This window comes from Nipponia nippon, unplaced genomic scaffold (genome assembly GCF_047370975.1).
Source record: "Nipponia nippon isolate SJK-2023a ecotype South Korea unplaced genomic scaffold, ASM4737097v1 scaffold_3, whole genome shotgun sequence".
Lineage (NCBI taxonomy): Eukaryota > Metazoa > Chordata > Aves > Pelecaniformes > Threskiornithidae > Nipponia > Nipponia nippon.
Window position 1 is genome coordinate 89063042 of NW_028262347.1, and position 12739 is coordinate 89075780.

Consider the following 12739-nt stretch of genomic DNA (forward strand, 5'->3'; position numbering starts at 1 on the left):
TCATCCCCAGCCAGATTGTGTTTCTATTTGCAGATAACCGTATTCAGAGCAAGTCTTTTTCTTTCTTTATTCTGAGGACTTTCAAGGAGAGAAATTGGGGAATAGGACAAAAAATGACATTTGCAAGAAACAGAATTGGTGGAAAACACTTGATTCCTTAGACCAGGGGGAATGAAACACACAAAATCCTAAAACGAGACAGCCTCTCTGTTAAGAACTACAAGGTATTTAATGGTTTAAGGAGATCTAAAGGATGTGAGATGTGCCAGCCACTTTGCACTGGAGGCAGATAAGCCTTTTTTGCAGCCAGGGCAGCTTAAAGTCAATGCTTATTCAGAGCTAGAGAAATCAGGCACTTGAAATCCTCCATTTCAGCAGGTTTTAGTTCACGGACAATCCAGCCTGGTGCCTAACTTTGCATGTTCTTTTATACAAGAGAACCTTTTCTTGAAAGTTCGTGGGGTTCTTTTTTCCCCTGAGGTATTTTAGAAGACCATATCCCTTGCAGATGTCTGCAGCACGTTGTATCTAAATACACTTATGTACTTTTATTGGATCACCCTGGTGCAGCTGTCAGTGTTTTTATGTAGCTTAAATTTCCCCGTCTCTTTAGAAACAGGACTGCCGTGACCAGAATCACATTAACTGCCTTTCGAGCTTTCTGGATAACTTACTCAGGGATGCGCTTGCAAAGTTTTCTTTGTAAATGAATGGGGTATTAAGCCAGAGCGCGTTCTCCCACTTGAAACTGCAGAAGCTCGACGCTGGCGTTGCTTCTTCCTCTGTGTTTGTAACCCAGACATCTGCAGAGCAAGCAGCCGCTTCGGTCGGGCTCTGCTTTACTCCCATCGTATAAAAAGGGAGCGGAGCCGGTGCTATCCACTGCTCTCCTTTTGGCTCCCAGACCTCAGAGACATTAAAGCCACCCAGCCACTTCTTTTGTCCTGTGATACTTTCCAGTCCCTGAACTCCTTGTAGGTCAAAGAGGTTTACGATGCAAACATGTTTTGCAGGAAGAATTTTTCCCCAAATCCCTTCTTTTCACACTTCACTAGCCTACTTTTAGAGCAGCGTAGTATCATTATCTGCACAGTTTAGTAACCTGCCGTAACTCCCCTCTATGCCGAAAGCAGTAGGAGCTTTGACTTGTTATTGCTTTCCAAATAAAGTGGGACTAAAATATTTTTAATAGTGTGATGCTGGGAGGGGAATGGCAGTAATTGTACCAAACCTACCCGGCAAGCTTTACGTCAGAAATGCAGTTTACCTTGTAAGTGCTTTCTTACAAAATCTGCCAAACATAATCTTCATTGTCTGATGCAATTACCTTTTCTGCACAAGGCAATCCTGGCAGCCTCCAAAATGTTAAAGGTCTGGTTTTAATCTAACCTTCAGCCATTTTCCAACATTGTTATTCTACATTCCTGCTTTTGGAAATGGCATGTTTTCTTGTATTAATTGATAATCTGCTTTCATTCTTATTTTTCTTGAGGAAAAATCCCATCTTACCCTGGATACGTGAACTCCTCTGCATATTCAGCGAGCTGCCACACTCTACTTTGTTTAAAATTGCTTACGATCATCCTCTTTGAGTTATACTTACACAGCTGCTTTTCCCCTAGTAAAAAGGACTTGAGTTGTTGGTAGTCTTTACAAGCAAGGTATTTGGTTTATGTCTCTCTCACTACTAGAAACCCAAGCTGACTCTTCAGAAACTAGTGATTCAGGTTATCTTCTACACGTGCTTTGGGGGCTGTGTAGCATATTTTTCTGTTGAGATGGCAGAGGGTGGGAGCGAGTTGTAATTCTCCCCAGCTGAAACCTGGGTTCCCAGGTGAAAAGCCCTAACTTTTGCAGAAGGTGTTTGAGCTGTTGTTAAGATGCATGTTGCAAGCAGATACGTGTTTCTGGAGTCTGCCTGCTTACGTTATCGTTAGTATCATCTAAATGATGAAAGGATTCAGGCTTATGAATCAACAGCTAGCTCTACAAATGCCTTGAAAGAAGTGATCATCCAGATCCCATAATCACTACCCTAGTGCTCTCTGGATATGCAATTTCTTGTGATTCCAAATTAACACAAGCCTCTCATATCATGGAAACATCTATTGGTCTTTGAATGGAGATGTGAATAACTTACGAAGAGCCGAGCAGCGCTGACAAACACACTGATGGGGAATAGATACATTCCCATACTCAGACTTTTGACTGATGAAGGTGATCGGTCATCTGTCAACTTGAAAGTGCAAGCTTGAGGCTGTCCCAGTCTCTGACTTTATTTTTATTTTGGTAGCTGGAAAGGAGTTAATGCTGATGCCAGCCTCAACTATAGGATTCATCAATAAAAATACTAAATTTCATAATACTGATGGCACTTTTTCTACAGAGATTCAGTGTCTTTGTCCACATAAAGCCCAAATTTGTAGGATACCTCAGTATGTCATTGTTTTTGTTTTTTCAGCTGGTGAAAGGACCATGAGTTTACATATGTAAGCATGTAAACCTTCTCTGTTACCTGTTGAAGCAAGAGCAACTGCAGTGTTGGTACTAAACAAGGGGCTGTTTTGCCTGCACGGCAATGCTGTTTGGCCTTGATGTCTGCCATTTCATGGTGGAAAATTCCAGGAAAATGCAAAATTGGGGGTCTTTGCCTAGAATAGCTGCTGGGATGCTTTGCCGCCACTACTGCAAACCTCAGATGTCCCAAACAGAGCAGGTAAACCACAGCACAGTGTCTTCTGCTGGCCTGAAAGTGGCCACACGCCTCCTGGTTCCTGCAGGCTTTCCACATTTTTAGTGCTCTGCTCCCAGGCAGGAGCATGTCAATCAGGAAATGCATAGTAGGGAGGCATCCGTATGGCTATCTGAATCGCAAAGATCTTTTCTCCTCTAGATCTGTTGTACAAAACAAAGGAATCTTTGCAGTACTTCCTGCAGAAGTACCTGATTTATTTTTTTTTTTTGCTACGACAGTATTTTATTTAATTTTGCCATACATCTTTTAGCATGCCGCTTGGGAAGCGGAGCAGGTCTACATTTAAAAAAAGCTCCCTGTATAGTAACTGGGGATTTTTTTCAGATCCGCTGTCCATGTGTGTGTTTTGCTATCTCATCCTTTTTGGTCTGGATCCACGAATCCAGGGCTGACAAAGCCTGCTGTTGCATTTGTCGCTGTGCACACTGTGCAATGTACATCAGTGGTGCGTTGCCACATACTCAGTTACAGCAAAGATAGTAACAAGCTGCACATTTTCTGTAATTCTGCTTACAATTCTAGAGGCACCATGTCTGTATGAGAAGATCATAAAAAATGTGCTTTTTCTTTCAAAAAAAGATAGGTGGCTTCTTCCCTGGTTAGAAGTTGTTGGGAAGAGTTTGAGCAGGGATACAACGGATCGTATAAATTTATATTTGACAGTACCTGCTGAACATGTGCTCTTCCACCCAGACCATGAAACAGTGCCATGTTATGCAGTTGGGATTTTTAGTATCTTGCTATATCAGTCTGTCACACTAGACAGGATAGGAGGAGCCTGAACCTGAACTCCTCTTGACAAGTTGATTTATCTCTTCCAGAGAGGAAAGCTGAGTGGTTATTACTGTGGTGAGGATTTACGTCCTCCATTGGCTCCGGGCTGTGGCTGTGGTGGGGGAGTTCGGAGGCTGCAGCTCTTATCCCAGCACTGATGCTGGAGCTGAATGGATTGATAAAATTGGGTGTTGTGTTGTGTAACCGAGCGAGGGTCCCAGAGCTGCACTCATCAGCAGCCGCTCTCCTGGCACGCTCCTCGCCGGTCAGATCGGTGCAGGGAGGAGTGTGTTACTTATCCCCTACCTGCCCATCGGCTGTACTGTGATGCAGCAGTGCCAGCGCTGGGGAATCTTGGGATGCGTTTCCGTGACTATCCGGGTGCGTGGCTGTAGGCGCTCACTGAGCACAGGCTCACCCATCCCTGGGTGAGCCAAGCCCTGGGCAACTGTGGCGGTAAGTAGAGCAGACAGCGATCCAGCCCCGCAACCATCCTGCCACCAGCAGCAGAGCTAACTGGGTCACATCTATCCCTGCTGTGGTTTGCAGTGTCACCTTCTGCGACACTGGGTAAGACATGGATCCCCCCAGGGATCCCTGAATCTCTTGGGAGAGACTGTGCAGCGCTTGAACTATTTCATGATTGTCATTGCAAGTGTGCAGGCTTGGAAAAAATATATAAATGAACCTGCTTGCAGCGGTCTCCTGCATCCCAGGCTTATGATGTGTCTGCTCTTCTGGGCGAGAGCGGGCTGCAGAGTGAGGGCCAGAGGAATGCTTTTCGGTCTCTGCCACCGCTGACCGTGCATGGGGAAGTCCCTTCGGGTCGCATGACTGGGGGGGCCAGGAGGGGAGCGGAGGCAGTTAACAAAAGTACGGGTCGCCACCCGTATCTGCAGGTGCCAAGGTAGGAGCCTTTTGAGTGTGCAGATTAATTCCCCTCTGGCTACAGCTTTGGGCCGATGAGTTACTTTGTTGTTCGTAATCCAGGCAGTGTCACAATCTCCTTTTCCCATCACCGTAAGACCATCTTTTCTCTGTCCTAGGGGCTGACGTTTGAGGAGGTGGAGAGCTTCTTCACTTTTCTGAAGAACATAAATGATGTGGACACAGCTTTGAGCTTCTACCACATGGCTGGAGCTTCACTTGATAAAGGTATTAATACTTGCGAGACGGACAGGCACTGGAAGCTTGAGGGAGCAGGACTCATGCTGTGTCTTTGAAGTTGGGAAGATGTTGAATGAGCCCAGGCTGACAGGTTAAAAATGTACCGAAATTTCAGTTCCTCCCTGTAATGAGAGGTTTAACTTGCCACGTCCATGGATAAAGAGGGATTTCAAGTTTTATACCTTCCAAGTTCTAGATATAGAGGGGAAAAAAAGGCCAAAATGTATAGCCTGAATGAATAGATTAGGAAGCAGTGGTAACATGGTGAGATCTTCAGCAGGACCATTTAGGTCTGATGCGTGCAGAGGCAAGATGACCTAGTGAGTATATCACGTGGTCTGGGACCAGAGCACAGGCACACCAGTGTTTCTTCTTCATCCCTGACTTCTGGAGTGACGTTTTTTCTCCTTTTACGAAGTACTTGAAAAATTATTGTTGGCAAAGACAAGCGGTATTCTAAGAAGTGTTCTTTCAAACTATATCTTCTGTAGAGGTCTCCGTGATTGACACGGCAGAGGCACTAACCAGCAGTGACACTGGTAGTAGGAACATTTCAACCCTTGTTTTGTTTCAGCTTTGCTTAAAAATGATAAGCTTTGCATAGAAATAAGAGCTGCGTGGCTAGGTGCTGCATTTCTGATCTGAAATCCAAGTAATGGCAAGCACCTTTGGAGCTCCCCAGCACGCTGGAGGGAAGGAGGGGGAGCACTGGAACCCCACTAAGGTCCCAGACTGAGCATTGAAGTCTGTCCAGAGGAGGCTCTCTTCAGATAACCCACAGTCCAGTGGCTGTGTGTGGCCAGAGGAGCTGGCTGAATAAACTTCAGAGCTGGTGTTTCCTGGGGAGCTTGGTAATAGTGTGGTTTATTGATCATAGCAATCCATATCCTTCTTCATCTCATTGTGTTTTGTCCTTTTCTGAGCTAATCCATATCAGGCATGTTCTCAGATCTTATGCACCGATTTAAAAAAAAGCAACCAACCAACCAAAGAAATCTATACATTTTTTTGAAAAGTCCAAGTTTCTGCTGCTAGGATTTGTCACAAGTGCGTGCTTTGCTTTTCTAGATCTTTAAGAGTTGTTTTTTTAAACAACTCAGACTGGGAATATTAAAAAAAAAAATCAATGGCAAACTCATTAAAAGTTTTTTAGGCTAAGTGGAAACTCTTGTCTACTAGAAAGTTAAAGCTGATGTATTTAGGCAGCTGCAAAATTAAATGTTTCAGAAGCAAGCTATTCTTCCAACCACTGCTGTTGTGGGAATATTAAGACATTAATAGTTTTTTGGGCAGTGGAACTACAAAGGGAGTGAAACGTGTCACATCTCTTCTTGCGTGTGTCAACAGCCCTCCTCGTCTTTGATTTTTCGGGGGAAATCATCTGTACTCTTTGTTTTAGATCACCGTTATGTTAAGACTTAAAGTTAAAAGAATCTGATAGGATTTTCTTTCATTTAAAAGTAAAAATAGGAAGTATAGGTGTGCTGCTGCTGCGCAGAGCCCTTTCTGCAGCGTCCCACGAGGAGGTAATAGCCCAGTGAATCCAATTTACTTAGTGTCTACAGTAAATTAGCAATTGCCCAGATGTGGAATATGTATTTGTGGAGCATTTAGGTCCGCACGCAGTTGGTAAATCAGCGTGATTGCTGTTTAATTACGAGCGATTAATGAGCTTGTGCTGGAGTCACAGCCATTGAGCTGGGAGTCCTTTGGCTGGAGTCAGAAACCTTGGGGAGGTTGGTGGTGTGCAGGGCATGGCTTCAAACCGCTGGCCGGCTTGGCTGTCGCCAGATCCCCGTCCCTGCCTGCAGGGTCCTGGCTGTCGGGAGAGATTTCCTCCAGCTTGGGCAGAAGAGGAGCGTTATCCTGCAAATCCCCTCTTCACGTGTGTCTGGTAGCTGACACGAATCACCCCTTGCATCCTTCTGTGCTGCTCAACCCAGAGATGCTCCTGTGTATCTGGCAGAAGGCATAAAGGCAGCGTTTTGCTGTGGTCCTAACGAAGGTGCAAAGCAAGCAAGCTGCAGCGATACACCTGGGTTTTGCAGCAGGGATCTGTGTGCTCCCATGCCTGAATTGTCTATGCATTACCCGTTTCCATATGCGTACACTCTGAGCCTGGATATTGCACCCACAAATCAAATAAGCAATAAATGGGGTGTACTCTTCTGAAAGTCAAGCTTTCACAAGGTTGCTTATTAAAAACCAATAAATGTAAAAATTATGCATCATATGGGGAGGAGGAAGAGGATAGTTTGTGTATCAAATAAATTGCTGCTAACCTAATGCAGCAAATGTTGTTATAATTTTAGAAGGGCCGTTTAAAATTTAAGAGGGGAAAAAAATGGATGGCACCTAACAGCCGTAGCTTGACAACCTGTTTTCTGTGTTGAATTAAAGTAGCCTCTTCTTCTAAAAAGGATCATAAACCTGTATTTTAATGATGCATAGAATAACACACAGATTATTTGTTATTCCATCTTTCATTTTACCAGAAACATAATAGCCGTCGTTCTCTTAAATCATAAGCATTGCTTAGAAAACTTTCCTAGCCTGGGCTTACAGCTGGCAGCAGGACAGGAGCCAAATTCATTGCTTATTCCCCTTTTGAGGCAAGGGTGCGAATTGCACTTTTTTTTGGCACCATCTACAGCCACACTTTCCAAGCAGCCGTTCTGCTGGCACTAGCAAAGAGCCACGGTATAACTCTTTTGTGGGTTAGGGCAAGGCACAGATGCGATTCGCTAGAGATGGGCCAAAGCAAGGGGAGACGGCTGAGCCCGCTGCTCGCTCCGGTGGCTCAGCCAGCTCGGAGCGGGGCTAGAGCCCAGGAGGGGTTAGTGGAAGATCATTTTATTTGAAGTATGGAGCTTGAAACGGCTGCAGACTTGACAGGGAATTTGGAAGGAGGTAGAGGTGAGTTTTGAGTGCGGCATGTGTTTGTCATTGAATTGCTGCTTGCTTTAATCCGCCTTCGGAACTGGATGAAAGAAGTCAGTCCCCCATGGAGGCACAGCTCAGATCGCTCCTCTGGAGTGATGGCATGTAGTCAACGCTGGTAGTTGGGTGGGGAGGACTTCTGTAGGGTAGGTGAGGTTGATCTCTAGAGACCCTCTAGACCAACAAGGTCACGTACAGTCAGGTTTTGGATATCTCCAAGGATGGAGATGCCACAGCCTCTCTGGGTGTGTAAGAAAGCCTGGATGAGTATTTGCAATAATTTGTGAGAAGGAGAAGAGTTGAACGGTGAAATCTGGTGTCCTGCAGAGGCAAGTCAGGGTCACAGGTTGTCACCTTTGCTGCCCTCACACCAGAGCGTTGACGTGTGTGTATGCGTGCATCCTGATGGAGAGGGACCGTGGCAGTGCTTGTCCTCAAGCAGGAGGGGTCTGGAGCTCATCTGCCCTTTGGTTTTAGTACATGCACAATTACGGTGCAGTGTTTGCTGAGCACTGATGCAGCGAGTTGTCAGGCAAAGCTTCACAGCAGAGGATGCCTGTCCACAAGGCTTTAAGAAATCAGCTCAGTAACCCTGAGGACAGGCTCTCCATAGATCAACAGCCCCTGGAAGATACCGTTCAGTTCAGAAACCACTTTCTGGGTTGGAATCTCCTTTCTTTACTTATTTATGACTGCGAATATTACATAAACAGTGGATTGGCTCTGCCTTTGGTCCGGTAGCTCTGCTTTTTTCCCAGAAGCGTGATCTCCATGACTTTCCATCATGCTTCCTTTGATGTCAAAACAGTTTCTACTCAGCTGCAGTGCCGCAGCCTCGCATTTTGAAAAGAAAAAGCAAAATGTGCTGTGCCACAGGATTGTGTAGGGTTTGTACTTCTCTCTCCTGGATGGATATTCCGGTATGTGCACATGCGAATGATTTGAAAAAAGTTAAATAGATTTTTGCTAGCTTTATCGTCAATGGCATCCAACGTTTCCAACTGGGATGCTTAAAATGAAACGTGCGTATCAACGTGAGACCCTACGTAGCCTGATTTCTGGGAGCCCAGAATACACGTGTCCTGCCTCTGCAGCCCGGGCCTGCCCAGGGCAGGGAGCCCTGCTCCCATCACCCTGGGTGCCGTTCAGGAAACGAAGGCAGCAGCCCAGCTGCCCCTTATTTTTCCCAACTGTGTGATTAATCTCAAGATGGAGGAAAAAAAGTGAAGTTTGCCATCTCACTAGGCTCTTGCCCATAGAAAAGCCCTGTTTGTAAGCACTTGGTGAGGTATTACTCATGGTGCAGTTTTGGGAATTGGAGGGGAAAAAAAAAAAGATAACTGTGTCAGATGCTAAACTTGCATAAAATAACTCAGATGGCTCATTAAAGGCACCAGTGGGAGACACTAACACTTAAAATTTTAAAAGCCGCATAGCTTTTCAAGATAGAAATATGGAACTCATTTTCAGTGGTATAAAATCCAGGAAACTTTCTCTTGTAGAGATGGATGCAGCCATCCCAAACCCCCAAATCTGGACAAGCTTTGTTTTAGGAGATGTTTCCCCAGATAGCACCTATTTCATTTTGTGAAGTGGTAAAGAAATGATGCTGGGAGGTTTACTTCAATTTTATTTGCCTCATTGAGATACCTTGTAGTCTGGAGTATGTGCATCAAAGTGGAAAGCAGAGACACTTTCCCCTTCCTTACGAGTCCTTAAAAACCAACAAAATTGTTACTGAGCACAGCACAGTCACGCAGCCCCTGTGAAATAACATTTTTGCAGAATTTTTGCATCGGGCAAGAACAGTGTGATGGAGGTGACACCTACGCAGTTGGATTAATGAGAGGGGAAGCAGTAACCGGCAGCTGTAAGTACAAATTACAGCTGGTAAAACTGCGGCCATGAAAAATAAGTAAGCACACGTCAAAGAGAAGGGAGGGATCAGGCGACACCCTGTAGAGATGGAAGGAGAGGGGTGAAAACTCAGCAGAAAAACATGACTTATAATTAAAGAAATCATTCTAACTTCTTTTTTTCCTATATAAGGCTATAGCAGATAACTTCTTCAGTAGGGTACCTGGGGCACCAGGAGGAGGGGATAGTATCAAAGCTTGGTTGAGCACCTTTAAAGAAGATTTACATTTAAAAGGAGTTAAATGAAATTCGGTGTTGCTGTCTGAGGAAATACAGATTTGCTTTTGCTGTCTAAAGGTCTGGGTCTCTGGTAAGAGATGGCTTATAGCACTTAAAACCTCTGCCATTGCCAAAGTTGAGGTGTTTTAAAATACCTCCCCAGCAGAAGGACTTTCTGGGGAAGAAAAATAAGCTGAGAAATAAGTTTAAATAAACTTTTACCTCAGCCTCTTCTTTTTCCTTGAGCTTTACACATGTTACTGAAGTCCCCCAGCAGTGTGCGGGGCAGGTAGGAGTCACAGCACATGTTTTGCAGCTGGCTGGAGCCAGGGCTGTAGTTAGGGAATGAGCATTGCCTAATTGGAAAGGAGAAAGGTGCCTTTTACAGAGGCATATATAAAATCCAGAGGCAGGGCATTTATCTTGGTAAAAGGCCTCTACCATCCACCGTTCGGCTCTGGCATTTGCTGTCACTTCGTGTTCATGGCGTTTAATCAAAGGGGACCTATAAATACTGCATTATACCTGTGCAATTTATAGTCACCCTCTCCTCTGGTTTGGGGTATGTATGATGCTGGCCATCAGTCCCTCTCTCTCGGATCGAGAGGGAAAGCTGAAGGCAGCTTTATCATTTCATTTGTGTTTGATGTCAGTGTGAGCTAATTAAACGGTGGACCATTAAAGCCCTTTTTTGGAGGGCTGCTGCCATGTAATGCGCCCACTTGCTTGTGTTGCAGTTCATTCATTGGATTGTGTTTCATCTTGCTGGCTAATTTGTGCGCATTCAGAAGAAGAGAGCTGAAAGGAAAGGGATGCACGGACGTGGTGGCTGCCCCTGCGCTTAAAACGTGAATTCCCCCCTTTCCTTTGCCATCCAGGTGTTCCTGAGAGCTGTGCCACGTGTGTGGCATGGTATATTCTGCAGCCTGGTTGGCGTGGGTGGGCTGGGAGAGACAGGTGGTCTCCCCACAGCTTGGTTGGCAAGGTTCAGGCATCAGGCTGGGGAACAAAATTAATTCAAATTTTCTTTAATGATTACGTTGCCTCTGCCCTCCCCAAAGCAGGCTCTGGCTGCCAGCAGGACAGGCACAGAAGTGGCAGCCATATTCTGACTTATGGTGACAGAATTGAAATATAGAGCAGTAACTGCAGACCAGAGCTACATCTCTCATCTAGGACAGGACTTCAACTCAGAAAGAATAATTACAGGGAAACAGCGGGGACCTAGTTGAGACTATATATATTTTAATCCATCTTCTATTTAATTTCAGTTTTCTCCTGCATTATTTAGTAAAAGGGGGGATTTTACTAGGAAAAGGACCTGATGGTGGCTGTGGATTCCTCCCCAAAACCCTCAAACCTCAGTCAGGGGAGCAGAAATGGGGTGGAAGGAACCAATAATCTGAATATTCATGGAAAAAAAAAATCCTATTAGAAACATTTTACGCAGTTTCGAATTAATCCAGTTATGGTATAGATTGGGTGCTTATTTTTTCCTTTCTGACACATAAATCTTCAAAATTTCTGAAGGGCCAGTAGCTCTGCAAAGGGACCAGAGTGTGTGAACCCAGAATGATGCTGTGGATGAAAGCAGAGGCTTTTTTTGGTTTCAATCTGATTCTGTGTCGCACCACTTCCCCCTTTTGCCCCACTGAAGGGGAGCTCCGCAGCTAAACATTCATCCCAGTTGCAGTGGGCTTGCTGCTGTGGTGCAGAGTCTCTCTGGATGGGGTTTCTTCAGGTCAGACTTTGAAGGGAAGCGTAAATTTAGCTTAAAATACGCTCACATTCATGCAAAGCCCTTCCATTTTATCGGGTGTCTGGAAGGGAGCAGGGTGTTTCAGCCCTGACAAACAGTGGCAACTGAGCTGCTCTTGCCTCCCCTCCTTCCTTCGATTACCAGCCATCAAAGGGAGACTAGAGGGCAGCCAGACGCACACGAATACATGTAGGGAAACAGCTAAATTAGCCCAGTGAGGGCTTTTTTCCCTTCATGCAGCAAAATCTACTGCATAACCCTGCCAGACTGATAGCTCCATGGATTGCTCTTTCCTAGAGGCATGAATAAAACTACCACTTGCTTCTTTGCTGATGAGCTCAGCTGCCAGTCTGGGGGGGGTAGGGGGGGTGACATAATTCGTTACAACTCTTTATTTTATTGCAGGGTTAACCTGTTAACCTTGTCTGCTTGCTGCAGAGCCTGTCGCAGGGAGAGAGCGGATGGGTTCGTTCTGCAGTTACTGGCCCTGGGTTGCTTAACAGGAAAAATGGTTTTTATTATTCCCAGCCTGTTGGAATAGTTGGTTCATAGAGTATCATCTTTGCAACACTGCCAGAAGGAGCTGCCTTGTTGATCAAGCCCGTCAGGAGAGGTTTCCCACCTCATGTTTGCTGTACTGCTGACACTTCTTCCGATTTTGTAACCAAAGAGGGGGCAAAAACATCTCATCTCCGTGTTTTTAATGTTTATGTTGAACACACAGGTATCAGCATGTCGGTGCTCACCAGCAGCCTCTCCACACCCCATGCAGTGTTGCAGCAGGAAGGCGAAAGCTTTGAGGAGCCTGGTTTTGAGGCATGTGTTGAACAGGCTGGGGACAAAGCTTATTTCAAGCCTCTTTGAACATGACATGTTTTCATAAAGGCAGTTTTCCGTGGAGGAACAAGAGTCTTCCGCTCCTCTGCCTGCGTTCGCTGCGGTGGGCAGATCACGACATCTTGCTAACCTTCTGCCTTCCCTCTGTTGCAGTGACGATGCAGCAAGTGGCCAGGACGGTGGCCAAGGTGGAGCTCTCGGACCATGTCTGCGATGTGGTGTTCGCGCTCTTCGACTGCGACGGTGAGTGACCAGAACCTCGCCCCGTTCTTCTCAGCCAGGCTGGGTGAGAGTCGAGCTGGGGAAAGAAACACAGGGGGGGAAAAAACGCCAGCCGTGAAAGCTTGCCATGGCCTTGGCTCTTCTTGCCA

The 12739-nt window shown here is 45.6% G+C and overlaps 1 protein-coding gene across 5 annotated transcripts in view; it reads left to right on the forward strand.

The window, feature by feature from the left end:
- The window catches only part of MICU1 (mitochondrial calcium uptake 1), a 112737-nt gene that overhangs the window by 97064 nt on the left and 2934 nt on the right, over window positions 1-12739 (forward strand). For 4 of the 5 annotated variants that reach the window (XM_087763870.1, XM_087763868.1, XM_087763871.1 and 1 more), the window contains 2 exons: window positions 4576-4684; window positions 12522-12611. In XM_087763870.1, the coding sequence (XP_087619996.1) occupies window positions 4576-4684; window positions 12522-12611 (199 nt within the window). Of the gene's footprint in view, window positions 1-4575; window positions 4685-12521; window positions 12655-12739 lie in introns of all 5 variants that reach the window. The other variant, XM_087763872.1, reaches the window with a different exon arrangement.